The sequence below is a fragment of the Plectropomus leopardus genome, chromosome 5 (genome assembly GCF_008729295.1).
Source record: "Plectropomus leopardus isolate mb chromosome 5, YSFRI_Pleo_2.0, whole genome shotgun sequence".
Taxonomy (NCBI): Eukaryota; Metazoa; Chordata; class Actinopteri; order Perciformes; family Serranidae; genus Plectropomus; species Plectropomus leopardus.
This window is the reverse complement of record NC_056467.1, coordinates 19,607,946-19,622,705: the sequence shown is the minus strand read 5'-3', so window position 1 is coordinate 19,622,705 and position 14,760 is coordinate 19,607,946. Positions and strand designations below refer to the sequence as shown.

Below are 14,760 nucleotides of genomic sequence, written 5' to 3'. Positions count from 1 at the left end.
TTGGTAATTCCATGTCCATTTTTTAAAATTTTGTGTCTTTGAGTTTTTGAGAATTGTGTAATTGTATTAGGTAATTTCGTTTGGTAGTTTTGGTCCTTTTTTGTCTCTTTGTAGTCGTTCTGTGGTTCTCTGATGTCATTTTGTGTCTCTTTAAGGGAAATTTAATATCTTTTGGTCATTTAGTTTTTCTTTGTTGTAATTCTGTGTCTCTTTAAGGTAATCTTGCGCCACCTTAGGGGTTATTAAGTGGGGTGTTTTTTGTCCTCTTGTGTCTCTTTGTAGTTGTTTTGTGTCTCTTTGAGGTGATTCTGTGTGTCTTTGGGGACATGTTGGGTCTGTTTTGGTCATTTTGCAGCTCCTTGGGATCTCTTTGTTTTTGTTTTGAATGTTATCCTGGCCACTATGTGTTTATTTAAGTGAGATTTTGCAGGTGAGAGCCAGAGAGACCTGCTTACACATTGGGCCGCTGGGCCTGTGCCCGGTAGGCCTGTTCAGTAATCCTTTCATGGCATCAGCAGGTGTGTTTTGCTCGGAGAATGTGTGTATGAGGACGTTTTCGTGACAGTGATTATGCACGGGTTCATGTGTCTCTGTAAATAAATCTGCTTCAGGTCACTTGTAAAGGAGAGATGGTGAAAGATGAGGAGGAGGGCAAGGCGGTGCATGGTGACACTGCCGGGAAGAAACAGAGGAGTGAAGGACAAGGGTGTTGAAATGAGGGTATGTGTGTCTGTGTGAGAGTGATGGGTCTCCCTGCCATTATCTTCGCGGCAGAACTAATTACAAGGTGATGGACAGCAGACTAATCAGCAGGGCCACGCGTGGCTTTAAATTAGCGGATCGTGGTGTCGTGCCTGGTGTGATGGAGAGGAGGGAAGAGAGAGGGCGGGGAAGCCTGGGTCCAGAGGGAAGATGAGGTGATGTAGAGGAAGAGAAGTTAAAAACACATATCATAGGAGAGCAGACGAGGAGCCTTTACACTTCCACTGCTCTTTATCTCCCTCCTCTTATCCTCTGTACCTTTCATACAGAAATCCTGTCATTATTTTCCCCCGGCAGTGTCTGGATTTTTGTGTTGTCAGTGTTGTCTCTATCTCTGTCCTCCCTCGCCCCCTGTCTCTCTTGTCTTATTTCAGCTTCCTGTCTATCTCTCTCTCTCTTTTATTCCTCCCAGGCTTTGGCGCTCTGTCAGCTAAATGAAAGTGAGTCTCTATGCAGGCTCTGTTTTTTTCAGACATGATGCTTCAGGCAAACCAGTGGGGTTCCTGAGCATGTGTTAACCACTCCCACTCACCGCACCTCTCATTCCACATTCAAGCAACGGAAATGCACATTCACACACTCACAGTTGACAGCTGCTTTGCACCTGTTGGGTTTTTTTTTCTTGGTTTAGAAATTCAAATGGTTTTTTTTCTGTTCCATTTATTTCCAGTTTCCCGTGTTTTATCTATTTTTGCCTCTTCTTAAATCTGGCAGTGACACAGAGGTTCCTCAGAAAGAGAAAGGGATACTTGCACTCACGGCGCTGACACTAAATGACTGCACACAAAGCCAGTGTGGCAGCCAGCTCAGCTCATTCTTCTGTCCCTGTCCCCACACCCAGTCCCTCATTAAGACAAATCTATCTTGTCTGCACCACTTATTTCCTTTATGCAGTCACACCTCATTATTCCTCCTCTCACCTCATGTGTGCTCTTTAAAGGCTGTTTGAGCACTCCATTTTCAATAAGAACAAAAATCAGCAAGCTGTATCTGATATTCTGATGTCAGGAGAGGAATTGTCTTTCGTAGAGAGGATGGAAGTCAGGGTCTCCCGTCATGGTTTCAGGATCTTGATGGACTCATGGATTTGATGGATGTGTTACTGATCATGGTAGTTCCCAACCTTTTCTCCCTTTGACTAGCTCTGCAACTAGTTAAGAGGTTACTCACTTAAAGGGATACTTTGCAGATTTCAACTAGTTTTGTAGCATAACAATGTGGGTAGTGTGTGTAAATCAACTGTAGTAAACTTATTTTCATCTTCTCCCAGATTCCCCTGCTCATCTCTAGGGTTGTTGCTCAGACTACAGCCTGTGCTTTCTGCATTTTCATATGGCAGCAACCAGACACAAAATATGGATGCACATCAACACACCCACTCCTCTTTCTCTCTCAAACTCAGATCAAACTGTAAACCTGGCAGTGCTGATCAAATATGAACCATACATCTGTTAATATGTTTCCTAATTCTAGCCTAAAATATCTTCAGAAATATACTTTAGTCCACTTCTTGTCTGAAATATAAGAATTTGTGATTAGAAAGTGGGCGCTATACTGTTTCCTTTATTGTACAAACAGAAACTGTTAAAACTGACATAAAACAGTAAAACTAAGCAGCACTGATTGATTCATAAAGCAAGATTTTGTTACTGTGTTGCCTTTCTTTTGCCTCAGATGTTTTCAGAATAAATATTTTGTGCACTGTTTGGCTGTAATTTTAGATTGTTTGTTACCAGTTGGTCACCATATTGTTTCCTGTGTCAAAACAGATGAGTCTGCATAACGTCACCCACAAGAGCATTTATTGGTCCGGTGCTATGCAGTGCATTCTGGTAGTTATAAGTTTTCAACCCTTTGAGCAAAAGCAAATCCCACAGCCCCTTTTTCTCTGGTCATGTAGCACACATTTCTATAGTATTTGTGGCTTTTTGTTGCATAAAAAGCCTCATTTTATGAAAAGGCCATCTTTCCAGCAGTAAATAATTTTTTAATAGTCATATTTCCCAGAGCTCAAGGTGCTATTTTCAGGTTGCTTGTTAAATCTCTCTGAGTTGCAAACCAAAGAAAATTTATTTTACCATCATATATGACAAAGAAAAATAACAAATCTTCATGTTTAAGAAGTTGGAACCAGAGAATGCTGAAAAATTAACTGAAAAGATGAATAGATATCAAAATAGCTGCAGATTAACTTTCTGTTGTTTGATTTACTGATTAATTACATAATCCCGCTCTAATCCAAATAAATTTACTCTGCCTTACTTGTAACTCCTTAAAACAAATAAATTACCACTTGCAACACCTTGTTATCAGCATGTTGAACAGTCAGCTGACTCTATCACCAGACAAGAGTAGTCAATATTGGACGGCTTTACAAAACCCCATCATACATCATAATGCCAACGATTATAAAATTAACGTTTTCTTTGGTTAAAACTGTATTTGGCAACTTTTATGAAAACTTTTTTGATATTTGCTGAGCTGTCACTAGATTCAAACAGCAGTAGTGAGACAGAGAATCTATGAACAAAATCAGAATCCTCTGCCTACTCTTAGCCAAAGAGTGGCAAATATTAATGGCATTACTGCATGTGAAGGGAAAACTACCAATCAGAGTTGAGTCTCTTATACAGCTGTCAATCATGTCAGTCATTGCATATGAACTGCAGTCAAACTGTCAAACTAGGCAGCGCTGATGAAATTTGAATCAACACTCTGTTACTGCATTGCTTATTTCACAGCTCAGATGTTTTTTGGAAACATATTTTAGTGTACTGTTCAGCTGTAAAATGATAAAGTCGTTACAGCCAGTGGGTAGTGTTTGGTGCATTGTTTGACTATTTTCAACATGGTGGCCGGGTCAAAATTTCTTTCTTTCTGCCTAGCTTGACATTTTGACCGCAGTTTACAAGCAACATGATTGACAGCTGTGTAAGAGACTCCTTAACTCTCATTCGATATTGTCGGCACGCTGTTGTAGTTTCTTTTTTTTTTTTTTTTTTTAGGAAATGCAGTTTAACCAGAAGGCCATAAAGCCGATAAGTGCAGAGTAATGTAGAGAATGATCAGTAATTTATGGGATAAATATAGATTGTAGATGACAAACAGAAACCCTCAGACTCATATGTCTCTCCCTTTTATATTAATGACATTAAGACAAATAATAATAATAATAAAATAAAAATAATGATAGTAATAGAACACAGGCAAATGGATAAAATGACTAAAACAATAACGGTAATAGTAATATGCTATATAATATGCTACGCTGTTGTAGTTTCTAGCGAACACGATTTGAAGCAGTAGGAAAGCAGGAGGGACATGATTTTCCCATGGACTATTTGTCTCATGTACTTTTGCAGAATTTCGTGACAGTTTTAGCAAATATGACACAAAGTTAATTTCATAAAGGTAACCAACTTTGGCTTTAAGGTTAGGAAAAGATTGTGGTTTAAGCTAATAAAATTTGGTTCTAATTCAGTAACAAAAACACTTGCTTTAAAGTTACTAAATTGTTGGGACGAGGTAAACTTTCCTACATAAAAGTCAAACGTGCTACATGGCCATCCACCACATCTTTACCACCACATCTGCCTCACTACATAAAGAGCACACCACTTCCTTCATTGCTTCTCAACATTGGAAGTTAATCATGAGGTCAGAATCAAGTTCAACCAAAGAGGGTAATTTAGCCTGTAATCCATAAGAAAAAAGTAAAGATTAGAGCAAAGTTTGAAAAAAATATGCACAAATTTGTAACTTTTTAATCATCTCACAACTGCTCTGATTTATCTTGCAAACCCATGTGGGGCTGTTTAGTTTAGTTAGTTCATTTATCAAAAGGTCAGCATGCAATGATTGACAAAACCAAGAAATGAAAGCACGGTTGCACCAGATTGAGCAAGACGCTGATTTCCATCTGTAGTCCTGCAATGAACAGACTGACACAATACATACAGTTATAGTTCAGGGAACACGAAAAGCAGCTGCCCCACACGACAAAGGACAGTAGGCACACACCCGACAGCACAAATCACAACATGATATACACAATAACCATATCTTTAAAGCGACCAAGTTACTTGTGCAAACAATACGTACTATGCAGTGCAGCATTTGGCAGAAAAACACAACAACCACAATTATTTTTAATAGATTACAAAACTTGTCATTACACAGAGATACTGCGACAAAGGAAATGCAGTTTAACCAGAAGGCCATAAAGCCGATAAGTGCAGAGTAATGTAGAGAATGATCAGTAATTTATGGGATAAATATAGATTGTAGATGACAAACAGAAACCCTCAGACTCATATGTCTCTCCCTTTCTGAACGGGACACCTTGGCTCCAGTGATATTGTTCTCCAGTCTTTTTATGGGGCCTCTGTCTGACTGTGTCCCTGCCCAGCCTCCTCTGATCCTGTCATTATCACACCCTTAATGCATCTCACCACACTCTACATTTCCTCTGGCATGCCATCCATCTGCCTAATGGGCCAGCAGGGTGCGGTCGGCCAGTCATCATTTGTGCACGCTGCCTTTGTGTGTCTGTGTGTATATCTGTACAATCACGTATTGTTTTAACCATGGTTTGCGTCAAGCAGTCCCTTTAAAGTCCTCTGTTTGTGTCATCCACTTATATCCACCCCTCGTTTGTTTGCAGTAACCTGTGTTATTGTGTGTTATTGTGCGCATGTCATTGTGCATCTGCTGTATGCACTGTGTGTGTTATCTGTCTCATGTTTGTGTGTGAGTGCCAGTGAACTCTGACTGCGTCAGCCATTAGGCCATTATGTACTGTAACTGAATCCTCTGAAAGCCGTCCACCGCTGCAGGGTGATGATGGATGGGTGTGAGGAGGGATGAGAGTAGTCATGTCGTAGCCGGACGGTTGTAAAAACAAATAGAGTGGAGTCTGTTGAGAGGTGTGCAGGAGGAGCGGTAGAGGCCATCTGAGGTGATTCCACTGTATTAAGCAGACATAGGGTGTGTGTGTACATCCATCTAATAATGATGGTAGTTATATTATTTATTTATTATAGTATAGTATATAGTATAGTAATAGTATATTACATTATATATTATAGTACATGTTAGCATGTTATGCTATTGTTATGGTTTAGAGAGGGCTGCAGATGTGTGTGTTTATTATCACACAAGAAGTCGACGTTGTTGCATCCGCGATGGTTCCATGATGCCGGCATGCTAATTACACTTACACACTGGAGCAGCATGATGCCGCCATTGTTTAGCTCTGTGTAAAAATACAAAGGAGGCATAAAGAATGGAGTCAGTAGTGGCCGTATAGCGCAAGCTTTTTGTTAAATATGCTTTAAACCCAACAACATAGAAAACTAGAGTCCTGGTTGAAAAAAATAGAAGCTGCCCTTTATTTGCACCTCCAGAGCCCATCCTCCCTCTTAAATTGCATGCAATGGAGCAAAGTTCATGTCTACAGCTGTGAGGCTTGAGGCAGTGACTCAACACACACACACACACACAAACATACAGCACACACAATGTATTGCCTGCATCTAATACGTATGCAACTTCAACCAAAACACACTGATTGTTATCGAACTGGTCTGTCCCCTGATGTCTGTCATGAATTATTTAGTGTTTTGCACTTGTTGACCCTCTGCAGTGTCTCTGAGGCTCAGCAGGGAGATGGCAGGTAGAGGACCACTAACTGCTTTTAACACACTACCCCCTCTCTTCCTCACCCTATAGTATCTCCCACAGGTCTCACCTCTTCTCCTCCACGTTAGCATCCCACAATATAAACCTTCTACTGCAGCCCTGCCTCCCCTCCTCTCTTTCCTGACTCACCCTACCTCCCGGCTAATAGTGCCTGACTCATGTTATTCACAGAGCTGTCTGTGTGTCAAGGGCAGGGGAAAGAGGGAGGATGGAGGGAGGGTTAAAAAGGGAGTCAGATCAGGGAGAAAAAGGTGGGCTGGGAGTACGGAAGGAGACATAACAGTGGAGGTACAAGGAAGGATGAAAGAAAATATTTTTTTTGATTTATCATCAGATAGAGAGAACAATCAGGGTGAAAACAAAACCTCAAGTGCTTGTGACCACCAGAGGGAAAGTGATATCTGAGCCATCAGCAGGCGTTTAAAAGCTTTGGTGGACAAAAGCGCGCGCGCGTGTGTGTGTGTGTGTGTGTGTGTGTGTGTGTGCGTGTGCGTGTGTGTGTGTGTGTGTGTCTTTACTAATGAAGTTATTCCGATCTGAGCTGATGTCAGAGCTGCGTAGAATTGCTACAGTGAAGTGCTGCTGCAGCTAGGCTTGGGCGGTATCTATTTTTCATACCTTCCTGGAATTTCACTGGGGTATTCAGTGTATGACAGTATCAGTGTACGGCGCAACCCCCCACCCCTGACTGGCACGGTTGCTACATGCCATTTACAGAAAACTATTATTCTTGTACCCCAGGGGCGTGTCTGGGAAGTGGCCTGGTGTGGCACAGGCCACCCCTGAAATCTGATTGGTCACCCCATTATCTGCCCAGTCAGCCCAGTTTGAACTGTTAGGATTTTTATAGATGCAATTTAGTCTTAAACCTGAGAGGCAGTAGTGTGTCAAAGTAGTGTTTAGCCTGACTAATTATAAAAAGATAAACTGATACAGCTGTAAAAAAATGTCCACACAGGCTTATTTATTTTAACTTTTTTAGCACTTTAATTTTGTTGTCATTTTTTTCTTGCTGTTGTACTATTTACTTTTGAAGGAACAATTTCTTTAACAGAGTATGGACGCTTTATTTTACATTTTGTGTTGTGATTGGTAGGTGTATTTATTTTTTAAACAATACTATAAACAGGAATGTCAGACACTGCAATGTTAGTAAATTAGTAGGTATGGGAAGTAGAGACTAAAATATTAAATTAAAAATGTGCACACAGCAGTGCTTGTATTTCATGCCACCCCTGCATAAATAAGTGCCCCACTTGGTCCACCCCTGTAAAAAAAAATATAGACACGCCATTTTCCTTTTTAAGCAAAGAAAGACAACCATACCTGCTGAATTCATGTTTCTCTCTTTAACTGATACTTAGACGTCTGCATCGCCGAACCTGTTGTTTATTGTTCAACGCCCACGTAACCAGGTTAGAGCAGCCACACTGACTGACGGTACATCTAGAGAAACTGAGTGTTGCCAGTTTTTTCTGCATGAAGCGTGCAGTTGTCAGCAAAAATAGACAGTGTAATACAGTAGTTATAACAGTTAGCAGCTCTGCAGCAGTGCTGAAACAACAAACGCTGCCAGCGTGAACACACACTGCTCACACATGCAGTGTGACCCAGGCGTAACCTCCAGGGCACGTGATGTGCACTGCATACAAAACATCCTCGATACAGCCTCCAGTATGAAGTTAACAGAAAGATAAGGATCTGTATTTTTGACGGTATTTTAAATCAGGATTTCAAAATACCCTGGTATACCGTGATACGTCCATGCCTAGCTGCAACTACATAGGATTGATGACTACAAGTCTTATTCCTGAGCATCATACACTTTATGGTGTTTTCCAGCTTGTGAAGTGCTGTTGGTTCAGGTTTAGATCTCTTGGCCTCAAATCTGTACTTCACTGCTCACATCTCATCCCGAAGGACTTCTGCGGTAGTTGTCGCTCACTTGATCTCTGCATCCTGCCCTTCTCTTCCTCGTCCACTCTGCTGCCCTCGCTGCTCACAACACATCTGCTAACTCAGGGGAATAAGACTTAAGCATCCTCACAGTATTCACTCCATCGTTTTTTAAGATTAAATTTTATACTCCTATTATTGTATTTTTGCATGTCAAGCTCAGCGGCAGCATGTAGAGACATTACTCTCCAGCCCCGGGGCTCAAACTGCTTGCACGACTTTTTGTGTCATCTCGCCGCCATGAGACATTTAGTATTTAGCTATTTATAGTCAGCTCACTGCCATCCTGAGGAAGAACTGTGGAGGCTAAATTTCACTGTGTCTCTATTAAAAGGCACAGAGTGATCTGTCAGCAAAATATCCCCGTCTTTGTTTTATACTCATGGGAACGTGTTTTTCGTTTAAACTTCACTAAATGAGACTCGAGGCAACTGTTTTGAATTTATCATTAAATTTTAAGTGTTTCCATCTGACAAACGAATAACTTGTTCCCTCTCTTCTTCTCCTGCAGCGTGTCTGTTGCAGTCAGAGCTGGTAAACTATGAGAGGGTGAAGGAGTACTGTCTGAAGGTGCTGAGTCACCAGAGAGACCACTTCAAGGCCATGTACCGAGCCGGCATCGCCTTCTATCACCTGGGTGACTACGAATGTGCCCTACGCTACCTGCGTGACGCCAAGAACCGTGAACCCACAGGTGAGGACAAACTGTGCATTCAGTCACACCCACATAACAAGTGCTAGATAATGTCATTTAATGTGTGAATAATGTCTTTTGCCTTTATTATATTGGACATTTTTAAGTATGATGGGGGAGAGATGGAATGACATGCAGCAAAGGGCCGAGGTTGGAATCGAACTCGCAGCCACTGGGGCAAGGACTTAGCTTCTGTACATGGGGTGCCCACTCTACCAACTGAGCAACTGGCCGACCATCACAAACTTATCTTCATGTTCCTCCTGCTTTCTGTCTGTCCTTCCATTTATGCCAGAAAGCTGAAATCATGTATGGAGAGAGTTTCAGTGTGTTATGCTTGAAAAACACTGGGCAAGTGGGGCAAGTGAAATATTGTATTATTGGTCCTTGAAAAGTCATGGAATAGTTTTGACATATTAGACAATTTTGCATAATTAAGTGGACTAATAGAACACAGGCTTAAATAAATGCTTCACGTGCAAAATGACCATTGTGACCTTGAATTCATGAGGGAAAAAAATTGTTTTTTTTGCACATCTCCACGGTTTAAAAAAAAGGCAAACATTCTTCATGAGTTGAATTCATAGGCGACCATGTTTAACAACAGCAAAACTTTGCTGAAACATGTGTTTACAAGCTCCAACACAAACCAAACCAAGTCTCATTTATCCGGTCCTATGCTCCCAAACACATGCATTTTTTTCTAAAACATCACTATTTAAAACACTTATACATCATCTCTGCGTGAGACTTTATGCAGAAGTGTTTCAAAGAGTAAGGTCTTCGCAAAAATGCACGTGTTTGGGGAACATTCAGCAAGCAACTGGATAAATGAGAATTGGATTGCACTGCTACAGTTGTGTGAGAGTTTTTTTAAAAGCATGTTTTGACATATTATTGCTGTGTGGTCATTTATATACTTTATACTATTAATTTTTGTTTATAATTTTTTTTAAACATCAGTGGAGAAAATAAATAAAACATTCACTTGTAGCAACCTTGGTCACATTTTATCTCATCATAACCACCTCACCGCTGTGCTTTTATTTTTCGGACATGAAAGAAGCCTAAATTTAACAGCTTTAACAAAAAGATGGTACAAGAACCCTCTTGGAACGCAAGGAATTATTAATATTTTTCTCCCCAATGAATTGCATTTTTGCAGGTCTACACATGCCCAAAAAGTCATGAAACTTGATACGCACATCCGGTCTGTCGAAAAATGTTGTATTTTGGTGCTTTCGGCAATGGGCGAAGCAGAATGGCTCCACAGCGCCATGAAAAGTTATCAAAGGTCTGCGCAAAACTTTTATGGTTTTCCCACGGTGCAGCATCGAATTGAGATGCTTTACCATAAAACCGGAAATTGTTGTAACTTTAATGTCTGTATGACCATATTCACTGGTGGTATTAGTGCCACCTACTGGCAACAGGAAGTTACATGTTTTATATTTTGACGTGCATATCCTTACGGGTTGACCACATTCAACTCAAAGTTGGTAAGAAAAGCCTTAACATGATAATGCCTTGTTGTGAATATTATAGGTTTTCTTTGAACGCCGTTGCCATGACGATGCAGTTTGCATGCCAAACAGGAAGTTGTAACTCTGCTTTGCATCAGCCCATTGGCCCCAAATTTCAAAGGTGTGATCAGGCAGCAGACCTGAAGACATCACCATGTCAGTAGCCTGTCATACTCACTGGGCCACGTACCAGCAACCGGAAGACAATTATCTTTTGATTTACATGACATTTTCATGGTTTAGTCCACAAATGATGTGCACCAAGATGATGCAGAATTTATGTGCCCTCCAGTCCCTTCACCCCATGTTTTTGAAATAAATCAAGCCAATATGCCCAGGATATAAACCTGCCAAAAACTGCTAGAAAAATGCAAGTTTGTAAATGTGTAGAAATTATTTTTAGTTGTGTAAAAATATACTTCTAAATGAAATTTTGTGCACAAAATATATTAACAAAGATGATTCACCAACACCCGGAGTGCTTTTGAGAAAATGTGAGTTAGAGCTGAAACACACAGTCAAGTAAAAAACAGTCAAGTAACAGTTATTTCACATAGAAACACATTCACTAAATTTTCCATCTCTCCGCCACAGACACCAACGTGCTGCGATACATCCAGCTGACAGAGATGAAGATGAGCAAGAGTGGTCAGCGGGAACGAGAGAGCGGCAAAGAGACCCAGGGCTAACTGCTCGACCTTCCCACCCCCCTGACCCCTCGGCCTTTGACCCTCCACCGACCCTCCCTCTCTGCTCCTCTCTCGACTCCTGACAGCAGCACAGCCCACAGACAGAAGAGACAGACCCAATCACCCGCCAGCGATGGATAAAAACGGGAGACATATCAAGCTCTGTCTGCAAACCCGATCTCCTTTTCCTTCCCTCCTCTTCTCCCTCTTTTCTCCCTCAGGTGCTGTGGTTCCTCCCCCTAGACGCAGACAGTCGAGCAAACAATTAAAAAAAAAAAAAAAAATGCTGTAATATACTCATACGAAAGTCATCGTGGTGGAAAAAGGAGCTTCAGAACATACATTTGAATAATGGACATTTGCGTGATTTAGTAAATGTTTTAAAAAAAATTTTGTTTCTCTTGCTCTCTCTTTTTCTCTCAACTTCTCTCTCTCCGTTTTATTTCGAACTCCTGAGGACAACATCGGGGTTTGGGAAGCTCGACCACACTGGGAGGAGGGCAGGAGTGTGTGTGAACATAAACAGGGGGATAGTGAGGGGTGTGTGTGACACATATCAAGACCATAGCCCAATTTGATTGTACATCCTACCCCGACAGGGCTCACTCAGGCCCCTTTACGCAGACTATGGGACAGACTAGCACGGAAAATCTTTCATCGAGTAGAGAAAACGCCTGCGTCTGTGCTTAATCTATCGCTCTTCTCTGTCACTTTTCTTTTCTGAATGCCATGTATCTCAGTTTCTGGACTGTTTTTTTCAATTCAAGGGCTAATTCAAGTGTTTGTAAGCCGTTAATAGGGTTTTTTAATTTGCTTTGGTGTTCATCAAAATTAATTAATAGCATCTGTGTCTCCAGCGGTTCTTGCCGTCATCAGGCGTGCTAACATGGAAACTGGTGTGTCTCGAATCTGTTGTCCGAAGCCCCTCTTGGGTCATGTGTCGTTGAGATTGTTGAGGCCCCTCCCTCCCTTCCCCAACTCCCCCATCTGTTCTCCCGTTAATGATGTCACAAGGGAAAATAGCCAATGGGATCAGAGTTCCATCAACCGCCGTTGGCTAGATGGAAATCCACTTTAAAGTTTCACAGCGAGAAAAACACTTTAAAATTTCTAAACAAGAGGTCCAACCTTTTATCGCTAATGCTGAAGCTTCCCAGACATCGATAACAAACTGAGGAGACTCTGGGTAGCGTTAGTGCAGGGAAAACACACACACACGCACACATCTGTCCCAGCAGTCCAGACCGCCATTTTGGAGCACTTAGTGCACTTCAACAAGAGCAAGCCATTTGAGATTTCTTCCTTTTTAATTTGTTGATAAATTAAAAATGGTTCTAAACACAGAGCTGTGCGAACAGATAACACACAGCATTAGCAGTAGACCAGTAGTTCCCAACTGGTCCAGCCGTGGGGTCCAGACTTGGTTTTAGTCATTAGTTCATTTAAAGCATTAGACAAATTACCACATATTCAATTTGATTCGACAAAATGTAAACAACATGTGGGCTTAATATGCCGAGAAATAAAATAGATTGCAAGAATAAACAGAAATGGCACTTCAAAATAAAAGCTCTGTGCTGGAAATTTACTCCAAAATAAAGTGTTTTTTTACAAACTTGGCAAGCTCACGAGTCACTTGCAGTCCGTTCAGAATGACCCACTTCTGGACCGCGACCCACCAGTTGGGAACCACTTCATTCGATAACGTGGTTTGTGGATATCCATGGCTAGCTGTCAAAAATACATAAGTAATTTGCTTCTCTTGTGACTTGTGAAGCTGAATCATTGATAATGCAGCTATTGCTTTTTCGATAGCTTTGCCACAGGCTTAAATCTGCCTGCCCTGTTCTGCAGAAGGTTGGATTGACAATTTGTGAAAGCATGACCTTCCCTTCTCTCTGATGCCATGAAAAACCCAATCTCCTCTTCCCCTGTGTGCAAGCCCACCTCCTGCATGTAACGTGCGGCTCCAGAGAGTTGCTTCAGATGTATGGGATAGGGATTATATCTGCTGTATTGCTTTCTGTCATGGCATGCTGCCACTCTGTTCTCTCATACCTCTATTTTATCCATTCTGCCCTTTATAAACACAGACGGTGGCAACAGACTGTGATCAGTAGAATACGTATCACATCTTTTTTAAATCAGGGTCACCCACTGCCTCATCCAAGGTGAAAGATAAGAGCTATTTCCACCGCTGAAGATATTCACAAAAGATGTGGAAGTAATAATCAAAGAAAGATGCTGTAAAAGATTTCCCCTCCCCATTTATTTCACTGACCTGCTAGGAGGTAAATAGGGACCTAAGTGTGTCAATGGGCCTCTGGAGAGACGGCACCACGCGTTGAGGGGACCGGCATGATACAGAGGGGCTCCGGTGGAGGGAGAAGTAGGCCATCATCAGCCCCAGTAAAGCAGCTGCAGCTACAAATCACTCTAGCAGCACAGACACGAGATTACAACAGAAGAGCTATAATTATGGCTGAAAGTTTGTGGACACCTGAGCGTTAAACACACATTAGATGGCTCTACATCTCATAAACAAACTTCAGGTATTAACAATCTTGTCACTTTTGAGTCACTATAAACACTCTGATTTTGGACACTCAGATATATTTACTACATAGTGCATTATACAATAAATATAAAGTGCCTGCAGACAGGATGAAACGTTTTCATGAAAACCATTTTAACTTGTCAGAGCGGGAAAAGCAGAGGTGTTACTCCATTGTTTGCCGCAGCATTAAGATTTCCCTTCATTGGAAAATAGCCAGGCCAAACAAAAATAGTAAGTGTGATGACAGGAGTGTCCACTTTCAGCCCTATAGTGTACATGATATAAGATAGCCCCAGTATACCTAATAGCGTATTCTTGGTCTTAATGGCTGTGTTGCGCAACAACCCACTTTCACTCCCAACTTGTCAAATATTGTCACTTAGTCAGTGGCCCTGCATCAGGTACCGACATACCGAGGTACCCATTCGTGGCGGTGTGAGATGCACCAGGTAGCTGCATTTTTTTTGACACTACATGTAACTACTGTAGTATAAAGAGCAATAAATTCTGCATAAGGTAGGTGGGGAGGTGGATGGTTTAAACAAACTCCAGACTTTCATCCGGGAGGCCGCTGTTTGTTTCCCGTGTGGAACAAATAAGTCTGTCAAGTTGTTTTAATAACAATATAGTGTGCTACAATGTGTAGCATGCCATGCTAATGACATTTATCATATGTGATGACAGTCACGTGACGTTATATTACATTAGTAACAAACATACTAATTTAAGCCAAAACATGGTGCTGCAGTTTCCTAAACTCAAGGAAGTAAACCTAAAGACAAAGTTGTTTATGTGTAATCTTAGTTTATTTTAAAAGGGACTGTAAGCATTTAACAAGCAAAAAATGTTCAATTCTTGTAAAAAAAAAAAAAAAAAATG

The 14,760-nt window shown here is 41.2% G+C and overlaps 1 protein-coding gene across 1 annotated transcript in view; it reads left to right on the top strand.

Annotated features, from left to right (window-relative positions):
* The window catches only part of ttc9b (tetratricopeptide repeat domain 9B), a 34,972-nt gene extending 21,927 nt beyond the window's left edge, over window positions 1–13,045 (top strand). Inside the window, exons 3-4 of the mRNA XM_042486478.1 lie at window positions 8,930–9,112; window positions 11,230–13,045. Coding sequence (XP_042342412.1) covers window positions 8,930–9,112; window positions 11,230–11,324 — 278 coding nt within the window. The 3' untranslated portion in view covers window positions 11,325–13,045. The remainder of the gene's footprint in view (window positions 1–8,929; window positions 9,113–11,229) is intronic.
* Window positions 13,046–14,760: the final 1,715 nt, after the last annotated feature.